The sequence below is a fragment of the Notothenia rossii genome, assembly GCF_949606895.1.
Source record: "Notothenia rossii genome assembly, chromosome: 3".
NCBI classification, from domain to species: Eukaryota; Metazoa; Chordata; class Actinopteri; order Perciformes; family Nototheniidae; genus Notothenia; species Notothenia rossii.
The window spans coordinates 69,282,390-69,307,528 of NC_136901.1; the positions used below are offsets into that span (position 1 = coordinate 69,282,390).

At 39.8% G+C, this 25,139-nt stretch overlaps 1 protein-coding gene across 2 annotated transcripts in view; it reads right to left on the bottom strand.

The window, feature by feature from the left end:
• Positions 1-956: 956 nt before the first annotated feature.
• gria1a (glutamate receptor, ionotropic, AMPA 1a) overlaps positions 957-25,139 on the bottom strand; it is a 77,042-nt gene continuing 52,859 nt past the window's right edge. The window contains exons 12-16 of one of the 2 annotated variants that reach the window (XM_079671898.1): positions 17,804-18,002; positions 16,679-16,926; positions 13,474-13,588; positions 7,677-7,811; positions 957-5,296 (exon numbers count right to left, since the gene is read on the bottom strand). In XM_079671898.1, coding sequence (XP_079528024.1) covers positions 5,129-5,296; positions 7,677-7,811; positions 13,474-13,588; positions 16,679-16,926; positions 17,804-18,002 — 865 coding nt within the window. In that variant the 3' untranslated portion in view covers positions 957-5,128. Of the gene's footprint in view, positions 5,297-7,521; positions 7,812-13,473; positions 13,589-16,678; positions 16,927-17,803; positions 18,003-25,139 lie in introns of both variants that reach the window. The other variant, XM_079671899.1, reaches the window with a different exon arrangement.

A 25,139-nucleotide genomic window follows, 5' to 3' on the forward strand; every position in this document is an offset into this window, starting at 1 on the left:
TGCAAGAAAAAATTATGAGCACTACTTCAATTGAATTATGGGTATTTTAAAGTCAAAGTATTTGTGCTATCCAGCTGATTAAAATACACACACACACACACACACACACACACACACACACACACACACACACACACACACACACACACACACACACACACACACACACCACTCGCTTACACGCTAACCCAAGCCGTAACATTAATTACGTAGCTGATTAAAATCATTAACACATAAATAAGTACTCGAATTTCACTTACCGCAAAACCGCATTCATGCACCGTCTGTTTCAACCGCGGAGCGAGTCACAATAGTCCGATATATAAGCAGGAAGAAAAAACAAACACGGCCGGGGGCAAGTTGTGTTCCCTGGATGAGCTGAACAGGCAGAGTGCCTGTAGCTTCACGGAGCAGCTAGCAGAGAAACAAGAAGCTAACAGCAGCAGTCACTTCACAGAGCCGTCACTCAATGTGACCACGCCCTAATTTATGCAAACACTTTAAGACCTAATATAAATAAAAGGGTCGTGTTAGAAAACAATTCACTCACAGGTCCATAATCATGAAGGTGGAATCTAACTATATTCATAATAATATTTATTGCATCCATGGGTAGAAAGAAACATGTTTTTTTCTGCTGTAAAGTTGGGCATTTTAACATGGGGGTCTATGGAAATTGCTCCTTTCTGCAGTCAGTCCCTATCGGCCAATATATGAACTGCAGTGTGTGCCACTTCCGTATTGGCGTCCCGGCTCTTCCACAGAGTTTGCCGCTTGGGTAAAAACATAGACTGTATATATGGGGGGTAAAAAGCTAAAAGCAAAAACGCCTCTCAGACGCTCTTCCGTTTACGTGTTTAATAAAGAAAAACAATTGGACGGTAGATACACGGATTCATTTGCCCGAGGCAAGGAGTGATTTATACGAATCCCGTTGAAATAAAACTGAACAAATATTCATAGTTTATTCCTTTATTCAGTTACAAAAGCATGATGACTTCCTTCCAGGACACTTTGGTTGAAAAAAAAGAAGTTATTTCTCAAAAGTCTGATTGCTAATAGTTTAATTATTTAACTTTTCTTTTAAACTGTGAAACCATGATCAACGTTTTGATTTTAAAACCGTACAACCCTTTCCAAAGTTTTAAAAAACAACTATGTTTCTGGTGATTAGATTCCAGTAGTAAAATACTGTGAAAAAGGAAAACGACAAAGAATATTCAAATGGTGTTAAATTTCAAGCACAAAACACCAACAGGAAATTCTTTTTGAAATTGCAACAAAATAAGATGAAATGAACTCAAAACTGGCTTAAAACAACATTAGCGTCTAAAGATTACTCAACATCATGTGTTTTATATTTTACACTCGTTAAAGTGTATAACACTTTCCCGGCACCCAACTCTCCTTTATAATACAAACATTGAGTGTCTTTTTTTTTATTATTATTTGTTTTTTTTACAAATCTTTTATGGCATATAAAACATCTGTCTGAAGGTAAAGCCTCCGTTGGAGAGAGCTGTGCCGTGTTCTAATTAATACAACATCAGCAAAAGAAAACGCATAGATGGGGGAAGTAAAGGAAAAGTACTCACGCGGTAGGTAACTAATTCAGGTACGCTGAGGCATGATGGGAGCAGAACAAACATTTCACTGGGGGGAGAGAAAAGCCTTTTATATACATAATAGGTGGAGATATGTATGATTTCAGTAAACTCTGACTGCCTATTTTTCTTGCTTGTATGACAATCTAAACAAAGAGAGAGGTCATACATTGGATTTGGTACTATATTTTTTAAAGCAGAAACTCAGAGGAGAAGAAAAATAATATGCAGGCAGCAGTGGAAGCAGGGGGTGCCGCCTTTGTACAGACGCTTGGCCTCTGCTGTGAAATTAGAGGTCAGCAAGACTGTGCCGTACATAATCTACAGCTGACCTCTGGCATCCAGCAGCAGCAAAAATCCCATTTCAAGCAACAACCTTCTAGTCACCTTAAAGTAAAAACCACACCTTTGGACACTGTCTGACTCTCAGATGTCGACCGTGAGTGGAGATGATGATGTTCAGTGCATTTCAGGGCTTATGTTGTGATGAATTACTGCAGTTTTATGATTTCTTATACATTACTCCTCATCTTTCATCTACCCGAAACGAGAGTGGATGCTTGTTTTGGAAGAAGGCACAGAATGTACCCTTTATATAACCTCGGGCTGGGAAGCGTTATTAAAAGTTTTATTCCAGCTATGGCAGTTTTCACCTATAGGATTTAAAGTTTAAAGGATGAGTTGTCCAAATTCAATATTCTTCTTGTTGTCAACATTTCCTATGAAAAGACTACAACTGACAATAAAGTAATCTTACAATCAAGTATCGCCTTTGTATTTGCTATTGTATTTTATTTAAAAACATATGAATGAGCCACAGATTCTGGCTGAAATATTCTTTAATTAATTTATAAATAAGGGCACTGTACCACACTTCCCGGCTGTTATATATACTTTATATAGTATATATACCAGTGCATCAATTGTGTATTAATCCGTCGCTGAATTACAGTTCCCAACAAATGCCCTATGTATTTCTGTTTAAAGTGGACCTATCATGCTCTATTTGAAACATATATTGTAGGGCCATACCTATCTAAAACATGTCTGTGAAGTTTTTTTTTTTTCAAAATACCAAACAGATCATGCATTTTAGCCATACCTAATTTCGCTCTGTTTGCTTTATTTCAGCCCTGTCTTCACAAGGGCCGACTCTGTGGCAAATGAGCTGCAGTTGACCACGCCCCCCTGCAAAGGAGGGGGGCGAGGCACGAGCGTCATGTTACCATGCTGTTACCATGTTGTTACCATGCCACGGCAACCTCTCCTTCCTCTGATAGGTGGAGAGTTGCCCATATAGGCGGAGCACCCCGTTTCTGACGTCAGAGATATTTCAAATCTCTATCAGTCTGTATCAGATCCGTTGCAGCCCCGTTTTTAGAGATTTGGGTATGGAGGAAAAGAGAGCGGGTTGTGTTTTCTGACACTTGGTGAGTTCACTGACACACCCGGGACACATATTCATGTATAAAAGACGTACAAAAGCATGATAGGTCCCATTTAAGTAACATTTTCACAAAACTACATAACCAAGTCGGTTGTTTTAGCAAAAATACCAAGCATTCTTTAAATTTGAAACATTACATTTGTGAGATGTTTTTAATATGTACGCCTTCTGTAGACACAAGCGGGGTAAGGAGTTAAGAAGTTTTAAATCCCATCGAAACATTACACATTCATTAAGAAATGCAAAATCAAAGTCATAAAAACGTGTTAAGTTCATTAATAGTTTAACACTGAAAAGTAATCAGCTTTGTTGGGATTACGTGGGTGCTGTTTCATCCGATTTGTTGGATGGCAAACTGGAAATGTCATCACATATTGTGTCATATATTGCTAAATCCTTCAAATAGATGACATCCTGTTGTTGTGTTTTTTCACAATATTTGTTGACAAAAATTAAATATATAATTATGCCAGCCTTATTATTTTCTTTCATTGATATTGCCTGTTATGACCCCAAGTCCGTTTTCTGCTATGTGTACCACTAACGGACATAACGACACTAGAAATGCAAAGCACATCACCAATAGTCATTTTGTGTTAGAAGTATTGAAATGGTGGAATTTTGGTTTATCATGCCAAAACGAGGCAGTCTGCCCTTTGTCATCTCTGCCCTCTGCTGTTCAGGACCCGCCGCTCTAATTCTGTTTACATGACATCTGAAAAAGGAAGAACTCTACAGCCAGGCAGTATGGGACAAACGGAAACCTTGACAGTTAATAAACACGGACAAATGTGAAGGTGAGTCTGCCAGTCACATCGCATGTTTCAATTCTAAGCTAGCTAGAGGAGGCCAATTTCCCCTTTATAGGTCGCGCACGATCTGCAGGGGATGTATTGAGTGGCTTCACTGCCAATATCAATAAAAACTGAATACAGCTGAAAATACATCACAGGAGGGAGGGAATTATGCAGCTCCAACAATAGTTTGAAGAATATTTTCTGCAGATTATATCTGAATCTGTCAATCATTGTTCTTCAATGTTTGCTGCAAATAGACTCCCCAGTATATCAATGGATATGCTATGAATGTCACAACAGTAGAATACAGTGTAAGGTCACTCAGTACTGTACAAAGCCACGGAGTAATGTGTCAGTGTTTTGTTTTTTTCCTGTTATAGCCTTTGTTAGGTCAAGTGATTTCTGAATTTCTGACTAAATATGAACTCTTACCCAGGAGAAACAAGTGTGTATCTGTGTGTATGTGTGAGAATGGTCATATGGCACAAAGACAAGGCATGTTGTGTTAAAATGAGGTGTAGCAGCAATGCATGTTTGTTGTGGCCTGGTCAACTGCTGATGTAAACAGTGTTCACCTTCAGTTGCGGATAAATCGAATCAACCTTTTGACCAATATCTTTGAGCTATTACAGTTTTGTAAAACCATATACTTTATCTTAAAATCTGTCTTTGCTCCTCAGAGCACTTTGTCCTCCCAAAATGGCGTGTAAATGTGAGAGGGAAAGAGAGCAGGAGTGTCCCAAAACAATATGAAATCATTGTAGCAGTCACAAGTGTTTGTCCACCCCTTCCACATCTGTGCAAAGACATGTTCCATCAGCCATCAGAAAGCATCTAGGTAGTACAAGGTCAGCAGTGGAAGTGAAGATATTGCACAAGCAGACTTACGTCAACAGCTCCATCGAAATGGCACAGCGCAGGCGTCACACTAAACAATAAAGTTATTTTTTTCCCACAAAAATTAACACTGTAAAAAATTCCAAAAACACGCCCCGTTGACGGCTTCTTTATTGCAGCACAAATCCCTTTTTTTTTTTTCTCAGTGTCTGTTTTTTCAAACATCCACTTATTAAAAAAAATGTTGCGAGTCTCAGTTTTGTAATGAGCGGTTCGAGAGTGCATTTTGGCAGTAGGTAAAGTCTTGTTCAAGTCGGGCACGTTGACAGCCAGGAGGAAAGATGGGTCAAACCAAACAGCCATGATTTTTGAGATTTAGAGTCTTGTGCTCTTTTTCTGCCTCACCCTGCCTATTCCTCGCCGCCAGCACAGTCATGTGAGGATCACATGCCGGAGGCACCCAGTCCCATGCTGGCGGTGTGGCTCATACAGGGCAGCGTCTGAACGGTCTTGGGGAAGTCGTGGGTGAGGATTCGTCCGTTCTCTCCGCCGCTTCCGTTGCCACTCATTCGGGTCAGGGTGGAGCAGCGCATGGCGTCGTTGATGGATTGCTGAAGACAGAAACATAAAAGGGATTATAGTTAGTCCACATGCAAGATCTCACTCTTACACACATGCATACATTATATCCTAATCAGAGCAGAGAAAGTGAATGCAACAGTTAGAGGTAGCAGTGCAGACAATTACTATAAAAGGACTTTAAAATATAGGACAATAAAGATTATGCAGTTTCTCTTTCTTTATAAGATGAATTTAATCAGCTTTTTATGTCTTTATCTAAATGTGTTGCTGGCCTGCCAAGAAATTCAGGAGCAGATGTAGCTGTTAGGAGTCACCGGGTGCCGGTTTTCACCCTCTTAATGTGGGTCTGAGTGATATTCGCGGGTGGTAAACCGTGGTGCCGGCCGATCAATGTCCCACTCTGCAACAGGAGGAGCAGAGCAATGTGTGGGCAGTAAGAAAGGGGTTGAGGCTTCACTCATTGGTTTAATAGCTTCATTCCCCATTCTAGCGTCATAAAAGCCACTGAGCCTGAAAGCCAACCTAATGATGTGTGATACACATGTGTGTGTGTCTTTAGTGTTTGCCTGCACCCCCTATTCTATAGCGGATTCAATTGGGCAAAGCGAGTGAGATCTAGAGGAACTGGTGAGTGCTGCATGCGGTTTGGAGATTCACACCAGCCTCTAATTGGAACGCTGTTGTTGTTTCTTTCAAGCCAAACAGCATAAAGGCACTTCTGCACTAATAGGCTGCTCACAATCTCATCAGCATACTGATCAGGAGCCTATTCGTGGGCTGATTAAAACGTAAGAGACTCATGTTGAAAATCAGTCCTTGTCTTGGCCCTGTCTTGTCTTTTTCGCTGTTTACACGGAGAGTGTGTCAGCGGGGGCCTTTGATGTTGAAAGAAGGAATCAAAGGTTGTTTGTTGCAAATTGATCCATGAAGCAGATGACTAAAAGCTACAATACCACTGCTGTCAGGAGAAATCTCACATCTCCCGATAAAATATAACAAGCAATAAGTCCTTCCTTTTAGTTTCTGGACAGACAACAGTTTGAGTTAGACTGTTCGAGGTTAGAGCAGTGATAACACACATGTACCAGGCCTGCCTTATGGTATACATATAAAGGATGTTCACCACAATGGGCCCTGCGTTTGCGAGATAGTCAGCAAAAAGAGAAGAAGGAGCAAAGGAGAGATTTGCTCAGAGCGACAGAGGTAGATAGATGTACCACTGTAATTCAAATTGCCTTTATACCTGTGCTGTAAAAGTAGTAAAACATAGTCATTTGTGAGATTATATAAATGTGTAGAGTAATGGGATTTAACTAGAATTTGCCTTTTATATGTGCATTTAATTAGTTGGATTTCATATATATATAATCAAACTCAGTGAGTAACTCATATAAATCAAATCTTTATATCAACACATTGTCAATATAATAGTGTAAAGGGGATGAGAGCAAAAGGTACATTTAAAGACAACCTTTTCTCAAGATGAGTTCAACCCTGCAAAACTAACTGCCCTGAGAGGCATGTTAGAAAAAGAAAAAACGTTTTCTAAGTTAGATTTAAATAGATTTATTTTATTCAGTTTAATGTTGTAATACTCATGTCTGCCACAAGAGGCTGAAGTGCACCACTATCCCTTTAAATAAGAAGACTTTAACAACTTGACTTTTACCTTACGGCAAATTAGCAGTAAAAAGTACTCAACACAATGTAAGTATATGTGTTTGAAGTGCACAGAAATATTACATCTTAAGGGAAAACTTGGGGTAGTGGTGCACTTTTAGTCTGTAGTGGCGAACATTTGTATTACAACAACAATGACTTCTTTTAACCTAGCAAATATCGTTTCCCTTCCTGTTGTGGATGAACAAAAATAATTATGAATTTCAGAAAGATTATCCCCTATTTAAAAAAAAAAAGATGATCTTTACAGTATTGTTTCTCTCTTGGCTCTGTAGTTCTGTAATATCAGCTCAAGTGATACAAATGTAAACTTTATTAAAAAAACAGGCATAATGGCAATTTTAGAATTAAGTGATTCAAAAACATTGCAGTAGATCAGGGAAGTAAAGACTGAGCGAGGTAGCGGCAGAGTTAGAGAGAGGTACAGGACAGCGTTTGCACTGCGGTGGAAGCCAACAGAGGCACTGTGATCAAGGTTAGATGGGCGGAAGGGTGAGGAGGCAGATGTCATCATCATCATCATCATCATCATCATCATCATCATCATCATGGTTTGAATCACAGCGTTTCCTACCCCATGGCTGTGCTCTGCCCTTATATCTTAACAGTGTTGTTGGCGTACAGGCCGTAGCTCTGCAGCTCTGTGTAGGGGGCGCTAGCACCACTGTCTAAGGCTGAGCAGTGAAAGGCCTGAGCGGCTGAGGCGGCAGCGGCTCGCGCGGTGGACACCTTCATTCGGCGCGACTCGGTCCTGGACTTGTAGCAGAACTCCACCAGCGCCACCAGCATGGCCAGGCCCAGGCCACCGATCAGGATGTAGAAGACCCCCGCCACATTGCTGAGGCTCAGAGCGCTCGTCTTGTCCTGGAGGGAGGGAAGGAGGGAAGGAGGGAAGAGGGCAGAGCCAAGGGGTGAGGAAAGATAGTGGCAACAAAACAGCTTTAAACACACAGGACTAAAACACTGATTCACACACACTTAATTATAGACACACATTTGTTTAACTTAAATACATTACAGCATAGGAACACATAAATATACACAAACTCCAAACCATACACACTTAAGAGTACACATATTTTATACAGATGACCCTGAAGACGAACTAGGCCCACATAGAGACAAAATACAGCACATATAATACAAATAACATGTATAGTAAAAGACCAGAGGACAACACACACACACACACACACACACACACACACACACACACACACACACACACACACACACACACACACACACACACACACACACACACACACACACACACACACACACACACACACACACACACACACACACACACACACACACACACACACACACACACACGCACGCACACACACGAAACAAAAATAAAACATCTTTAACGGAACCATATTTTGGAGGCTTGTCTCACAAAGTAAGATTGAATTTGTATGCTGAATAACTTAAGATACAATATTGGCTCAAAATGGGCTATTTTAGTTTCACAAAATAGCTAAAGTAGAGGTTTTAACATCTCAACATAACTCTACACAAACTGGTACAATGAGTGTCATTGTTGTCAATAAATATATTTCAGTAGTGTAGTCAATGCTGCTCTCAATGGCTTCTTAAGAAACAGTGAAAACATTGTATATTTGAAAAAAGCAAATAGTGAAATCCACTTCTGCATATCGTATGCATTGTAGACATCAACTTTATTGATTTAAAAAAGGACACCCAAAATGATCTCCCAGTGATTTATTCAATGTACATTTTAGTCAAAGGCATTTATCAAGTATTTGTTTTAATTCGGGAAATCAAACTCCTGATCACAAGCAAATGTATTGAAACCTTTCAATTGATAAAGAAGACACGTATTCCCTGTTTCAGGCTACCTAGCATATTCACGTGGGAGCCATATTATTGAGGCATATCTTCAAAGCTGACTGTATTGCATTCGCTTTGTGAGACAGGCCCCAGAAGATGACAATAAATACTGGTCTGGAATTGATATTACTTATTTATATAATACTAAGCTTTTGAAACAAAACCTATATTAACATTTAAAGTCAAATACTCAAACAAATTTTTTTTTTAAGGGGATAGGGGTAAAGTAAAATGCACTCCACAACACATGCATTCATGCAGCAACAGCACAAACAAATCTTGGTTTGACATTGCTCCATTTTATAGGTCATTATTCTCTATTGCAGCGGCACTTAACTCACATGTATGCCTATTTATAGTCTGTTATGAAAGGGAAACATTAAGACTTAAATGAGTCAACCTAAAGGGCTCTCGTGAAACAATGGGGTCTCATGAAGATGTTGTTTTATGTAAATCCATTTTTGGAATATATTTGTGTCACTTAAGGAGATTAATAGAACATGAAAACACTTTATTATGCCTCTGTACTCTACCTCTACATTTGGGCTTTTATTTGTTCTATTCACTTAAACCAAACGTTTTTAATCCTATGGGAAAATTAGCGTTTCAATTACATTAAGTCTGAATTTTGACCAACGATAAAGTGGATACCCTGTGAGTCAGTAGAATTATGAAAATACATTTTATACCAGGGAATATATGTCAAACTATGTGCTATGGAGGACTGAGAGATTGCATCAAACATGGACTACACTGGTTCATTTGAAAGACCATTTAATTCTCTTCTGCTACATGTTTGTTTATCTCTGGGAGCTATAATTGCTAAGCTTCCTGGAGTTGGTCCTATGCACCAATTCCTTAAAAATGTTTTAAAATACAACAAAAATTATACCACTCAAAGTAAAAAGCTACTTATTAAGTCTCTAAGCCCTTCATACAGCTATTTGCGTAATTTAGGGTAGTGAGTTGGAGAAGTTTAGGAAGATGGGGATACTATTGGCAGTCAAATCTATCACATATTCAGGTTGTGAATGCTGACCAAGTATTTAAAGAATAGCTTTTTCCCTTCTTGCAGAGTGATAGATAAAAAGATCAACAGCACTGGCATTTAAGCAAGTTTATGTTAGCATTAAGACTTCGACATGTGTAAAAAGCTAGGGACATTTGGACTTGTTTTTTTATTAGATACAAAACTCTGAGGTTTACCTGGCTAATCAGTTAGCGTTAGAGGTGCTGGTAGGCAGAATTGGTCCCAATAGGCGCATTCACACCGCAGTCATTTTCCCACAAAGGTTCATGAGAACTTAGTTCATCAGACCTCTTTAGTTCTGATGAACTAAGTACAGATCGCGTTCACAACGGAATAAGTCCCTGGGGGTGGATTAGGCAAATGAAGCCGCTGACGTCACTTCTTCTTCTGCTTTGGGTTTACTGGCAGGCCGCAAACAACTTCACGGCGTATACTGCCGCCCAAAATCCCCGGCCGGAAGTCCCCGGAGTTGGGGACTGGCTTCAGTAGAAGCTGCTGGGACTCCCAGCAGCTTCTACTGAAGCCTTCCGAGTAAATCACCAGAACGCCGACACCTCCTCATCTCCACCGCTCCCATGTTTTATTTTGTGTTGCCATAAATTAGTCTCTCTGCGTTTCTGCGCTGGGCGAATGCTAATGCTAATAATGCTAATGCGAGGATAATAAAATGGTGGCTTCACAACACTTTTTTTGAGTTTTACGGGGCGTGGTTTGCAATCCGCCCAGCCAATCAGAAATATAGCTCTTTTCTCACAAGAGAGCCGCATGAGAGTCCCTGCTCTCTAGCAGGGACGGAAAAGGGGGTAAAAAGGTTCTCATGAACACATTTTTGTTCCGGCTCTTTTTGGTGTGAACGCGACATTTCGGAACTATATCGGAACTAAAGTGGGAAAAGTACTCCGGTGTGAACGCGGCTATTGGGACAGAGATAGCAGAGCTTTCCCCATGATTATCCTTCTGCTAGCCAAAGCTAACTTTAGCTGTTGGCTGTTGTTAGCTACATTCAGGTAGTTAGCGGTATTCAGTGGTATTAATCGTATTATATAACTTTCTGCTCCAAAGTAACAAGACCATTTCCCAAACTGTCAAATGATAACTTACAAGTCAATGTATGTTGCAAAATTAATAAATCTTTACTATAAGGGATTTAAAATATCATTGCGGAGTACATTTAAATATAGATGTGACTGTAGACTAGCAAAACTCTATTTTGTTTATGCTACAAAATCTCTACTTAGATGGAACTCTATGATACATCCTTAGATAAATTAATCTCAATTTCTTCAGCCCGTCATGGCACATAATTTCACACCTGTCCTTGAGTATCCAAATGTAAGGAAAAGGACGAAAAAAAGGTTGGCACTTGTAGCCTACTGTGTTGACAGTTCAGAAGGCCAGCTGACAAACACATTCAGATGTACCCAGGCTAAAGAGAAAAAGCTTTTCTGTCAGGGAAAACTACTGTTTGAAACAAAAGACAGCATTAACTGAGCACAGTGGCAGACTTGGTGTTACTCAGGGTTGTTTTAACAGATTGCCAGGGTTTGCATCCACACATGGACACAGTGAAGAGTGCTAGGGGCAGGATTATTATAAGGACCAGAACGCAAAAGGTTACAGCTCAACATGTTTGAAAGGTTAAGCAAAGTCAAATGCCTAATGTCATCATCTGTCCCCCTCACGTCCTTCTCTGTTGCTTTTCTTAGTCTTTCTCCTTGGGAAGGAATTGCAGATTGCGTTTAAACTGATTAATATTCAATCTACAGTACAAACTCAAGGTTATCATCACACTTGATCTGCATGTTGGAAAGGTTGGAAATGCATTTTTAAGGGCACTGGAAGTGGAATACAAATTACTCATACCACTTTTTACTTGCAGGTGACAGCAGAGGTTATATATTTAAAACAAATATTTTGTTTTAATATTTTTTACAATCCTAACTATCCACCACACAATATCTATATTTACACATTGTCAATGAACATTACATTTCTGAAAAAAACAAACTCAGCAGGAAAAAAAAGACACAAGAGAAACACTGGAGTACTGGCCCGAATATAAGACAATGATTTTAGCTTTTGATGGCTAATGTGTGCCTACCCCAGAAAGATATTGTGGTTCAACTGACATAACTGAGTCAGTCTGCTGACTTTATGAACCTGCTCTATAACTATGGTCTTTTTATTGGCATTGGCAAGTTACAAATCAGGCAGACTCTGTTTAACTTATGGAACAGTTCTGCTGCCACATGTTAATGTTACAGCACAAATGGACTGGACTGTCATTCTAGAAAAATATCTAACCCAATAAAACAAATTCCCACATTTAAAAGTGCTTGCAGATCGCACGGCATTACACGTATGTATCATTTATTCTCAGCAGTAGGACTTTCAAACTAAAACTATTTTTTTTATTAAATCGAGAGGATTTAATTCAGTAATTTATTTGAGCAGATTTAAATATTGATTCTCTATAATAGTCAATAATCCCAAACTGTATTTTCATAAATATACATAAAACCTTTCGTAAAAATTATTGCAATTCAAACAAATTAAACATGTTAAGTACAGTGTATCTGCCTACTGTATATTGTTCTGTATAGTGTTCAGCCGATGTTTAAGTCTATCCCAAAACTGGTACATGGGAGTTTGCCTTATGTTCGGGCCAATACAGCAGTACTGCTAGAACCACATGGGGGGTACTGCTCAGTGTAACAGAGGCTGAGGGCTGGATTTGGGGGCTGGTCTAGGATCAGGGGTAGTGCTTGGAGGTGGTGTGAGGGGACAGGTTTTGGGTCGGAGACTAACCTTTCTTCCGGAGTCCTTGCTGCCACACTCCCCTTTATCGTACCACCATTTGTTTTTCAGTTTGTCTAAGACGGCTTGCTCATTGAATTTCAACACCGCTAGATTTACTGGGATTCTTCCAACCATAAGAAAATAACATAAATAACATATTACACCATGTTATTTTATGTTATTGATTCAGAGACACAGAGCAGCAATTACATACACACTTTAATGCTTGCTTAAAATGTAAAAAACAACACCTTTTCACACACACCACACACACACACCCATGTATATAAAACAGAAACATCATTATAAACATCAGAGTTAAAGTGATATGCGTTAATACTCCATCTAGCTTGGTTGGTGGCTCCCTGAGACACTAGATGTGTATTACTATATCACTTCGGGGTAACCGGCACACTGCGAATGTCACTTAAGCAACAAGGAGGTCCCAATTGCATCTTCTGTGAAAGGCGTAATTTGCTAAAGTTAACATCTAATTTTAACTAAATAGAAGCATGGGCTCTTAAAACACGATTGAGCACCAGGGATGCAGATGGTTTAATTAATAAACACTGATCACTTTTAAATCATCGATGCTGGTTTAGTTGAAGCAGGGGACATGATATAAAATGTCCCTCTCTGTGGTTTGCAAATATAGCCACCGCTGGCCAAATAATTACCCCCTTCGCACATTTTCTTTGCCCTTTCGCTACACCACAGAGAGATTAAGTGTTGCTAGAGTGGTAGTGCAGTGTGGGCCTGCCGGTTGCCCCCCTCCCCACAACTTCCCACTCCCAGTGGTGGTGGGTTACCCGCAGGGTTTATCAAACTGGCTCTGACCTTGGAGTCCCCGCCCCCGCTGCCGCACTCTCCCTTGTCGTACCACCACTTGTTTTTCAATTTGTCCAAGAGGCCCTGCTCGTTCAGTTTTAACACTGCCAGGTTTACTGGGTTTCTTGAAAATATGATAAAACGATAACCATTAGGAGACACTCTATGGGACAGATATAAAGAGATTGGTCGCATGGTGGTGGTGATTATGAAAACATTGACATTGAAACTCCTGCATGTGACTACTGATATGGAGCAGGAGTGTTGTCTTTAGATGCATGTTAGTTGTGTATCTGCAATGGGCTGAAGAGTGCCCATACAGTAGCAGAGTCAGGTTTTACCATCAGGGGCCTCAGAAGGAGGCAGAGCACAGACTGTGAATGGAGAGATGCCTTGGATGCGGAAGTCGGTCTACAGATGGTAATTTCCTTTCAGTGGCACAAGCATACAGATTGCTATGGTAACTAACCCATCAATATTCAAACCACAAGTTCTTCTCAGTGAATAGAAGCCTGTCTTGATTCATTTTGAACTGTAAGAAGATACAAATGCAGACTGAGGTTTTCAATGTTTTAACTGCCAGGTTCAATTCCACATCAAGCTGTTTCCTAATCAGGCTGAAAGGAAACTGTGTGGCCAACTGTAGACGGAGTCCTGATCGTGAATCTATATGAAGCAGCTCATCCAAAGCATCTCCCCAAGGCTTGCTCTCTGTCTCTGGTGAGCGTGTGCGTGTATTTCCTATAGCTGACTGACGGGCCACGGACAAAAACTCTCTCCATCCACAAATCACAGAAAGGCACACTCTGCAATCAGAATTTGCATAAAAGAAGTGAAGATTACAGCCTTTGCCAGATTGTTTTTTCTCTCAAATCAGTGTCAATTTTTCTTTGGAGCAAAATTTGAGTTTGGTATTGTGCCTTTCTTCCAAACAGACACAGAAGAGTCTTTCCCCCCTAACCCTATTAAACAACGCAGCTGTAGGGAACACAGATATCCTCGGAGCTGGTAAAACCTCTAAATTCTTTCTCAGCCCAGAGTAAGCAGGCAGGATAAAAGAAGTCAAAGTTCAGTGTGAGTGAACATGGAGACCTGCAGGTCACTTGTTACGTTTGAAGTGAGCAGACATGTCAGTCAGGCTACTGTACTGCATGTAGGGTGGGATGAGTTTAACAGTCAGGCAGGCATGGTGGTGGCTGGAAATCATACGTGTAAAAATGAAGCAGGGGGAATATATACAGAACATTTCACAGACGTGTAGTTTGAAGACAGGTCATCAGTACATCCTGTAAAATGAAGAGTTAGGTCATTTTAGTATCTTTATTTTCAAAGTGCTACTTTCAATTAGACCTGCACTGCCATACACATGTTAGAATGCATATGTATTATCATATATCCAGTGGCTCAGATCTGTCAGGTCAGAACAGCCCCAATACTGACCTTAATAAGCAGATTGAGTATCATATTAAATATTTTCTTTTTTGCTTTGTTTATGTGCTGCAGTGAGCTTACTTTGATGTGTTAAGGTACTACTGTTACTCTGCACTTGTGAAAACATTCGTACGCTTTTAATGTATTGACAGTGTCATTATAACTTAGCTTTATAACCAAAAGTGGAAGCACGGAAGTTTTCTTAAAGTATATTTTCTGCACTTTGTCCCGGAAACTAGTTTGAAAAGTTTGATGGACAGACTAATATTTGTGCTGTTTGTAAGTCCTCTATCCATACACATCACAAGTAATCAAATATTGTAAACTGTGTATGTTACTGTACGGTATGTATTTCAAATAATAACTAGACCCTGAGTTAAAGGTTTTAAAGAGAGAAAAAGTCAAATAAATTACAAATCGTTGCATTAACAATGCATTGCAGGTATCATTGAACCCAACTCTTTGAATTCAGTGGACATCCCCTGATGTCTGACCCCAGGTGACAAGTAGTCAAGTTCTCCTTTAACCATTAAAATGTATGAATTATTAGGAGCATACTCAGTCATGAATGTTTGTCATATATGGCCAAAAATCAGTATCAGACATATGCGAATGTCCACAGAATATAAAATATCACATTAACAGAGAGAGAAAGAGATAATGGGGACATCCTCAGCTGATCAACACAGCAGCACATTGCTACATTATAGGTTTGGACCAATATGAAATGGCCTGTGAGCAGATTACTCCCACCAGTTATATTGTCACTAATACAACACTTAGTTGCTGCTTGAACTGTGTTTTTAATGAAAATTGAAATGGAGCCTCGAATAAGATGTTAACGACATCTCTAGACAGCGGGCTCTTTCTTGGGGCTGTCAAACAAGGTGGAAAGCCTGAAAGTCTCTTCAGTAAGTTTGAATACAATCTCCCCATATGGCTGAATGAGGCCTAATAAAGATAGATTAAAAGCTTCAGATGCCACCAGCTCCTGTGCTCTCTCTGTAGTTCCAAGAAACATAGGAATGGGAACTTGGATTAGGGTGTTAATGTAATATGAAAAGGTAGCACATCAAGTATGAATTATTGTTCATTACATTCATTATCACATTGAATGTGGCAAATATAAATTCATCTCCGCTGACATCAAATTCGACGTGTGAGCCTTGGCGTAAGTGGAAAAGTAGCCATATGGATTGAAGCCCTCCATAAATGGTTATCCTGCTTTTAAAGGCCTTGCTGATTCGTGAGAGGCGCATTTACATTTTGTACGAGTTTCTTTGTGTTGAAGGGGACACTTCAGGTTCAAAGCAGTCACCAGCCACAACACATGCTCATCAAGGTTTAGAATGTAATTATATGGCAGCAGGAAAACAAATGCTTCTTAAACAGCATGGTGCATCTCATAGTCCTACTTTACACTTCTGCTACTGCTCACAAGTCAGCTATGAATAGGCTATCTGCATACATTCATATGAAGGCACAATTAAAGATGGTTGGTAGTGTTGAACATTGGAATAATGAAGATGTAAATGTGACAGTGTGCAAAAAAAGGCTAAGTTAAATGAAGCTGTACAAATGGATGCCATACATTATATTTCTGAGCACAAAACAGGATACTAATACTGAAATGTTGTTCCATTATGATAAAAAGTATGCATAAAGGCTTCAATAACTAAGGTCAATGGACAAATCAACAGGTTACGGATGAGGCTCATGCACAAGCTCCACTAAAAGCTCTTATAGGCTTTTATCTAGCCATGCTGCAGTGGCAGGGGCTTACCTGAGAGGGGAGCCCTTCGGTGTGGCGATGCCATAACCTTTAGAGTCAAGGTTTCCTCCCACCTTCATAGTGTCACACGGTTTCCTCTGCTCTATGTACTCGTTCATTGTGGACTCCAACAGGTAGGCATACTTGCCCTTAGACTTCCTGACTCTCATCACACCCTCGTCTGTCGTCTTGACAAACACAGGCGGGTCGGCAGACTTCATGTACGACCACATCTTCTCAAACACGGCGATCTTCGACCTCTGAAGGCCAGAATTGTTGAAGAAAAAGATGGGAAGATAGAGAAAGAGACAATGTCAGTGCGAATACTCTAAGTTAAAGATATATGATGCTGTTTTGAAACTATAATTATTTACATTTTCATCAAATAATTAGATTTTAATAATATTAATTTGAACCTGCCTCGACTGGTGACCGGCCTATCAGTTTTACATTTCCGTGAAGAAGGAAGAAGAAATCAAGATTGTAAAACCTAACAAGGGTTTGACAACAAGAATACCACCCAACCTGTAGCCATTTTGGATAAGTCAATGTTTATTATGAACTTTCAACTACATTTAAACAATTCTTTAAATATTTTTTATTTAAAGGTTACTGAACACTGTCAATTTTAGTTCTCAGAGAGAAAATAAATCGATTTAGCAAAAATCTGAATTGGCCAATCAGATTTTGAAATTTGAAGAAGAAAATTGCCATCGGGCATCTCTAGTGTTATTTTTATAATACTTTAAATGTTCCATTTTATCATTTTGAAATACTTTCTATGGTTGGCATTTGTTTTCAATAGCAATTTAATGTTTGTACATTTTGTAGTTAGCTAACTATATAGTCATTTTCATTTTAGAGGCATAGCAGGCCATTCCTATGCTGGATTCAACGGGAAATGAAGGATGCATGATATCCATTATTACTGTGAGTAATTTTATCTTGTGGATGTGAGCCTTACTGTTTGCTGTAACTCCTAAAATAACTTCTGATGCTTCTTCACATTCAAAGCATCCAACTGGCTGCTAACCACAGGGTTGATTTCATTTATGAAGCAGTAGCAGGAATGCTGTGTATCTGTCACACAGGTAGACATTGATGGTCTGAATGAATGTTTGAGTCTCGGTTCCTCACCCTGAAGAATTCTTTGGTGGAGCCGGCATCCAGCGTTCCATAGGCGATCTCCGTCTGCTTAGCCAAGTCCTCAGCGCTCTCTATAGGAGACACCATCCTCTCCACTGTCAGAAAGGCAGCCAAGTTGGCAGTATAGGAGGAGATGATGATGAGGGTGAAGAACCACCAGACGCCTCCAACAATGCGGCCCGACAGAGAGCTAAAAAAAGAAGGACAGGATCTTTGGTTATTCAAAAATAGATAGAAGACAATCAGGAGTCAATTACATGTTAAAGCAGTGCCATGGAAGACAAATAGCAACACTGTCTTTTTCTCAACAGTTTTGCAGGCAATCAAGAAAAGCAATCTAAATACCTTGTGATGAAGACACCATCCAAATGACCTACATAGCCTCACACTCGGTCTGCACTCACACACTCTTCGTTCCACCAGGCTTGGGGAGCTTAGACCCATGTGCTAAGGAAAGATAACCAGATCCACAAAGGCCCACTCAGCTTCCTGCCCGCCAAATTAATCTCACTTTAAGAAAGTTGCCAATATGTTTTGTTGAACCACGCACTTTAATTGTTGGAAATTAATAGGCCGAGGGGAACACTTAGCCAATTCTCTAATTGCATTTATTAAAAGAAACAACGAAAACACAACAACTGGGTGATTTAGGAGCAAAATCCCATGAGTAAAATTGCGGTGTCTTCTCTCTCTCTCTATCTCTTTGTGTCTTCACCCCAAGAGGAGTCAGCTCGAACAACAGCAGAATCATGTTGCGTAGCACGCCGGGTCCCCGCTAGCAGAGCCGAGGCACAGAGCAGGGGGGCTTAAGCAATGAACATGTCACAAATCTGAAACAAAAAAGGCTTTCATGATTCACCTTTGTGCCGTGAAGCCAAATGGAGCGTGAACATGAAGGCGAGATTAAGTATGAAAAAAAAGGAAGCAAAGACATTATCATTTAAGATGCCTTTCAGATGACGGGTGGATGATGAAAGAGCAGTTAGGGAGCGAGCGCAGAACAAACACAGGATGGATGCAGAGCCTTTGAAAATCAGTTGGGAGAACGCAGAGCTGTCTGCAGTGTGTGTGTGTGTGTGTGTGTGTGTGTGTGTGTGTGTGTGTGTGTGTGTGTGTGTGTGTGTGTGTGTGTGTGTGTGTGTGTGTGTGTGTGTGTGTGTATGTGTGTGTGTGTGTGTGTGTGTGTGTGTGTTTGTGTGTGTGTGTGTGTGTGTGTGTGATTTCTGACTTGTTCACTGATCACTGTTCAAAAGGGAGTGGGTACGTTTAAGCTTTTCTGCGCAGTGAGAAAATTAACATGCTTTTTCAGATACCTTTGTGCATATTTAGTGTTGCAGTAAATAATTCACAATTTTCTTGCGTCATAACTCTCCGTGTCAGCTCTGCATAGTTATAGAAGTAAAACATTCCACACACTGTGAAATACTTATACTCCAAACTTTACAACATCTCAGTCCTCAGACTTTCTTTGAAAGATTAAATGTAAACATATTTATGTGAACATAGTTTAAGAAGAACCCATCAATCCATAGGCGCCCGCAGCACCTACTGTGTCAGCATCCAAGTCAATGGAGGTCAATGAGCTCTGATCATTGACCCCATGCTGAGCTCTTCATCACACATTTATGTTGCCACTCTTTCCTGCATTTACCTGCAACTGCTGCAAAACAATTCCCCTCAGCATCAAAACGTTTAATGATCATTTATCTTTCAAATTGTAAATCAAGAAATGTACATGTAGAAATAATATCAACTACTTCCATAAAGAGGGAGAAATCACAAAGAAAAGATGACCAAATTAAATGGAAATAACACTATTGGGAGTTTAAATGTAAAAGTGTTAATCAAGGATTTCAACGTTGTAGTATTTCATAAAGTGGCAAAAGTATTATAAGATCATGAAAATCCGGACTATTAGTATGGAATAAATACAGGTCAATATTATCTTAAGATCAAGTTGTAAAAAGATAACAACAAAAAAAGTCCAGGGTGACATCTGCAAAACCTTTTTTTCACTGAAAGTGCATTTTTCCCCGGAAATAAAATGTATTTAAATGAAAAAAAAACATTATCCGTATCGCTTCACACCATATCACAGCATCACACTGAATGAGAAGTGCTAATGAGGCCTTTGGGCTTATAGTGTATCTAGAAAATCACAGGTACTGCAAGAAAGTCTGAGGAAGGAAACTTTAACAAAGATCTGCTCCAACATAAGGGAGGGTGGAGAGAAAGTTTGTTAGGCTGATTAAGCTATTCAAGTGAGACGGAGGGAGAGAGGTAAATGGCGTGGATGAAAAGTAAACTGGTTAGTACCACCAGAGGCTGACAAACTCCTTAGCTTTGACTGCGGCTGGCCTCCAGAGATGGCAGTAAACAGCTGTCTAATCCTTCTCCTTCAATCGTCCTTTTTTCCCTTTCTATTGCTCTCTCTTCCTCTCCTTTCTTTTCTCCTTTCCCCTCCATCCACCCTACGGCAGAGACGGCTGTGCTCCCTGCCTGTCTATTCATGCTGGGGGGGCTGACAGGCGCTTGTTTTGGGCCAGACAACAATGGCCTACACCTTGGCACTGACACTGACGTATTCAGCTATGCACGAGCAAAAACACACACAAACACACACACAGACACTCACACTATTTCTTCCTGAAGACAATGTGTGAGTTTGTCTGAGCAAAAGAACAACGTGGTCACCATTTACTGATTGAGAGAAAGGGAAATGTGTGCGTACATGTGTGTGAGCGAGTGTGTGTCTTGATTCTCCTGCAGCAGTCCTCCCTAGTCGAGCAGAGCGGCTGTCAAACACAGACCTGTTTGTCTCTGTTTGTCTCTGTTTGTCTCTTTTTGAACTCTCGCTTCCTTCTGAGCCTCCTTCCCGCTCCTCATACATTATTGCACAGCCGCAGACTTTGGTGCATCAGTAAAACATTAACTAAGCCGCCTTACTACGGCACGCGAAATCTTGCCAAGTAGCACTGTCATTTCATAGTCTTGTTAAGGCAATGATTAATCAATTATTCAGTCTGCCCATTTTATTGCAAAAGGAATAAAAATGAATAGAAATGAGAGCAGCAAATGCACTCGCAGTATAGCGATGGAGGAATGCAGTAACTGAGTCTCAATGGAGAGCTGAAGTTTTTGGAATGTATTCATTGATAGTGTCATTTAATAAGGAACTTTAACCTGTTGAACTCCATCCCTGTTTCTTCAGGTTTCAGGCTCGAAAATGACATTCCCAGAACAAAGGACCATATCTTCCCTTCTAAAAGGGAAAATTAATAATCTTTTTTCTCAAAGTAATGATAAACCTGTGAGTTGGATGTAGAAAAGTCAGAATCAATATAGATGTTTTTTATTTTAAAGAAATTTCAGATTGAACATAGTAAAAAACTGTAAATGATAGTGTCCGTCCCCAAAATATTTTTTACTAATAGTTAAAACTAACCTCGGATGATGGGTTAGTAGACTAAAAGCTTTAGGAATCCAAAGTACAACATATAATAAGTACCCTGTATCAAGATTGATGCAAAACAAGTGATATTTGACCTTTTTAGACAGGTTTAGCAACAAAAAAAAAACTTCTGGGGTCATTTGGGTGGATTTTCCATATCTCTGGCCCCCCTTGGTCGATTTTGCTGATTGACATCTCTTTTTAATTGCTAGAGCCAATGGAATCGAGGGGAGGTTCCACATACACACACAGGTTACAAAATAAGGAGTGAGAGTGACACGTAGCCAAAACCGGAGTAGTGACCATAGACTGTATATTATATATAGGTTGTGACACCCTCTGGTGGCTACCATTAGCAGCTAATTTGTATTCTCCGATATTTGCATAAAAATGAAATTATGGATTATCAATCATTTTTTCAAAGTGACAGACACTAGCCTTCGGCCGCGTTTTTTCTCGTTTTAATGCAATTGAACACGACTTTTGATCAGAATAACAGCTAAGGTGAGGATATTTCCGTGTTTTGCTACCTAAATCTACTCGTGTGTCGTCTGTATTTGCTTCCCCTGTCACGAGTTCTGATCGCTCAGTGATGATCCTTATATTTCTATAATCTGTGGACTCTCAGGATTCTATCTAAGCTTGTTTATGCAGACCCAATAAGTATATCGATCGGTATAGCTAGAGTTCTGTGCTAACGGCCGTAAGATTGTTTCGCTCGTAGCTAATTCAGAGGTTCGGCGCTAGCTTTATGGTTTTAAAAAAAAAAAGATCAGTTAGCTGAGTTTCTTCCCGTTACATGGATATGAAAAATTCATTGTTTATTAAATATTAAGAAGCCCTCGGACGCTGTTTCCTGCAGATGATGCGTTTTTCCGCCCGGGGGATGGGTCGATGGGGTTCAACAGGTTAACAAGAAAATAGGCCTGTGTTTTTTATTTCGTTCAGAATAACATTTCAAAACATCATTATAGGCTCTAAGAAAAAAAAATGCTATAATGATTAATCAAAAATATTTTTGTTGATTTTCAATTTAATTCAGACTTGATAATATAGTATAAAGATAAAAAAAAATTGGGCCATATTTAGCAAGTGCAACATGCAATACATACATATCATCGTGTCATTATGTGGTAGCAAACATGTTCTTATATTAGACCCTCCAGAAAAACGCGGGCAAAAATCCTTGATTATGCGGGCTAAATTCCTTGATTATGCGGGCTAAAATCCTTGATTATGCGATTAAACATGCGGGGTTTTTATATGATTTTATGCGGTGAAATTGCGGGAAGTTGCGAAATATGCGGAAAGTTGCAAAATATGCAAAATATGCGGGGAAAAAGAATAACAATTTTTTTAAATATTGGGCTGTCTTATTTATTCTCTCTCACACACAACCTGCCACTAACGTTAAACCCCTTTACTATTCAATTAAACACATTCAATGTTTATTTATTGTAAAAGCAATTGGGCTATTTTAATCCCACACACACACCCCCCCCCCCCCCCCACACACACACACACACTTCTCCGCCTCATTCTGTTTCCATTTACTCGTTCGTTATCTGACCAGCTTCAATCTTGTAGGCTACTCACTTCTTTTCTTGTAGCCCTCGAAAGGGTTTTGGAGGTTGATGCCTCGGTGAACGTGAGTTGAATGGCTTTCTTGTCCGCAGCAGCAGAAAGCATTTTTGAATATTTGAATGAATCAAAGTGGGTCGTCACCGTCGACTTTCTCTTATGCTCCAACACACAGTTGCATGGGGTGCAGAATAGTTTCCCCCCACTTTTTGCTCGGTCTTTAGTAGAAATGTTCGTCGGTAAATGAGATGGATTCGTTTTTTTCCTCTTGGTGTTTTCTCTATCGTGTGAGCTCCACATGTTCACTCTATACAGTGTTGTTTACATTCTGTGATGCGCGAGCTGATGTCACGTCAAGACGAGGTAACTTTTTTTTTTCTCAACTTTGTGTGGAAAAATGCGGGGATTATGCGGCCTTTTGATAAATATGCAGCCTTTTAAAAATCTGCGCCATTTTGCTGATTATGCGGTAAATTCTGCGATCGCAGAATCACGTTTTTCTGGAGGGTCTAATGCTATAAAATGTGCCGTCTGCAGATAGTTTATGATTGGGGGGGGGGGGGGGGGGTGTTTTTCTGCCGAACATTTAGGTTACTTATGTAACTCAAGTGCTTATAGTTGCATATAGTTTCAGTATAAGGGTTTTTACCAATAGTTAAACATCAAAATGTGTAATGTAAAAAGAAAACAGCCGATGTTAAGTCTGGAACTGGGGTTAACTTGACTGGTGAGAATAAATAAATAAACATTGAAGTTGGGAGCCGAAAGAAAAACCCAAACAATTAACTGAAAGACGCTAAAACCCTTTATAGCTAAAATACATTTGCAGATGATGGGGCTCTGACACAGTGTGACTGCTTTCTACACACATAGTCACACAGTCGATATGAATCCAGGTATGTTTTCCTCTTGCATGTGTGCGTGTTTCTCCAAATTGTATCCATTATAAGAAGTGAGTGCTAATGTGTTCACACATAAGAGAGACCAACTCTCAACTCTTCATGTGTGTCTGTTATGATGGACAGCAGAGCAAATTGGACCATCTCTTTACAGTATGTCAGATCCTGATCTTCATCCTTCGCTATATGATCTCCACCCACAGCTCCCAGAGAATCTGCTGTACTAAACTCTCATTAGAATTCCCCCGGCTGGCCTCCTCTATTCGATATGGTAATTAGCAATGACTAATGACTTTAGCAAGTGTAAAAAATGAGCCATTAATGGCCACATTACAATGGATTAGGAATTACAGAGGTTTAAATGAGAAAGAAAATGGTCTCTAATTATGATGTGATTCTTAGACAAATCAAGGATGGAAAAGGAGTTTACTGCTACACTGCTTTTTTTGCTTCTTAAAAGAATTAGCGAGACAGCTATACGTTGTTTTTTTACTAGGCCTGGCCACTCCCGATATCAGGACGAGACTTGTCCAAGAGACAGAATGAGAGTGTCAGACTGGTGAAGTGGAGCCTACAAATAAAAAGCAAGCTGTAGAAAAACCTCCAAATGCAGTAGACAGAGCTGTTAACATACATATATAGACACAGAGTCTATATTAGTACATTTAGTACATTTGTGCTGACTAATTGGCCAACGCTGTGGCGAGATGCAGGAAATGTCTTATCAACCACACTAGATGAAAAAAAGAGAGCATTGTTTGTATCAAAACTACATCAGCATCAGTGATCATCTTCCACTAATGAACACAACAAGACCACAGCTGATAAAATGAACTAGATGATTAGAAAAATAAATACAAGTCAAGGGCTTAGTTACATTGGTTGAATACACTGCAGGTATTTACATATACATATTTAATGACATGAAATGATAGACCCTATTGAATTTGTTTCCAAAAGGACACAATTATCTTTTTATTTTCCACCATAGGAATTTGGGTGTGAATAGTTAATATTATTTTTGTTTTTATTTCTATGATTAAAGGGGTCCTATTATTCAAATGCTCAGGTTTGTATTTTGTGTCTCTACACATTGTTTCTGTGCTTTATTGTTAAAAAAGGTCTCTATGTTTCTCATACTGCTGTGCTGCAACACCTCTTTTCACCCTCTGTCTGAAACCAGAGCCCAGTCTGCTCTGATCGGTTAGCTGGCCGGCGGGGGTGTGTGTCTGGGAGAGAAACTCCCTCTCGGGGTTGAACTTTGGGATGTTAGCCTTTGCAGACCATTTACATGCACACAAACCTACACAACAAGTACTATAACACTACAAGGCACACATGTCTATTCACCACTTTAAAGTTAAACCTGATACACCAGGGAGGTTTACTCACATAC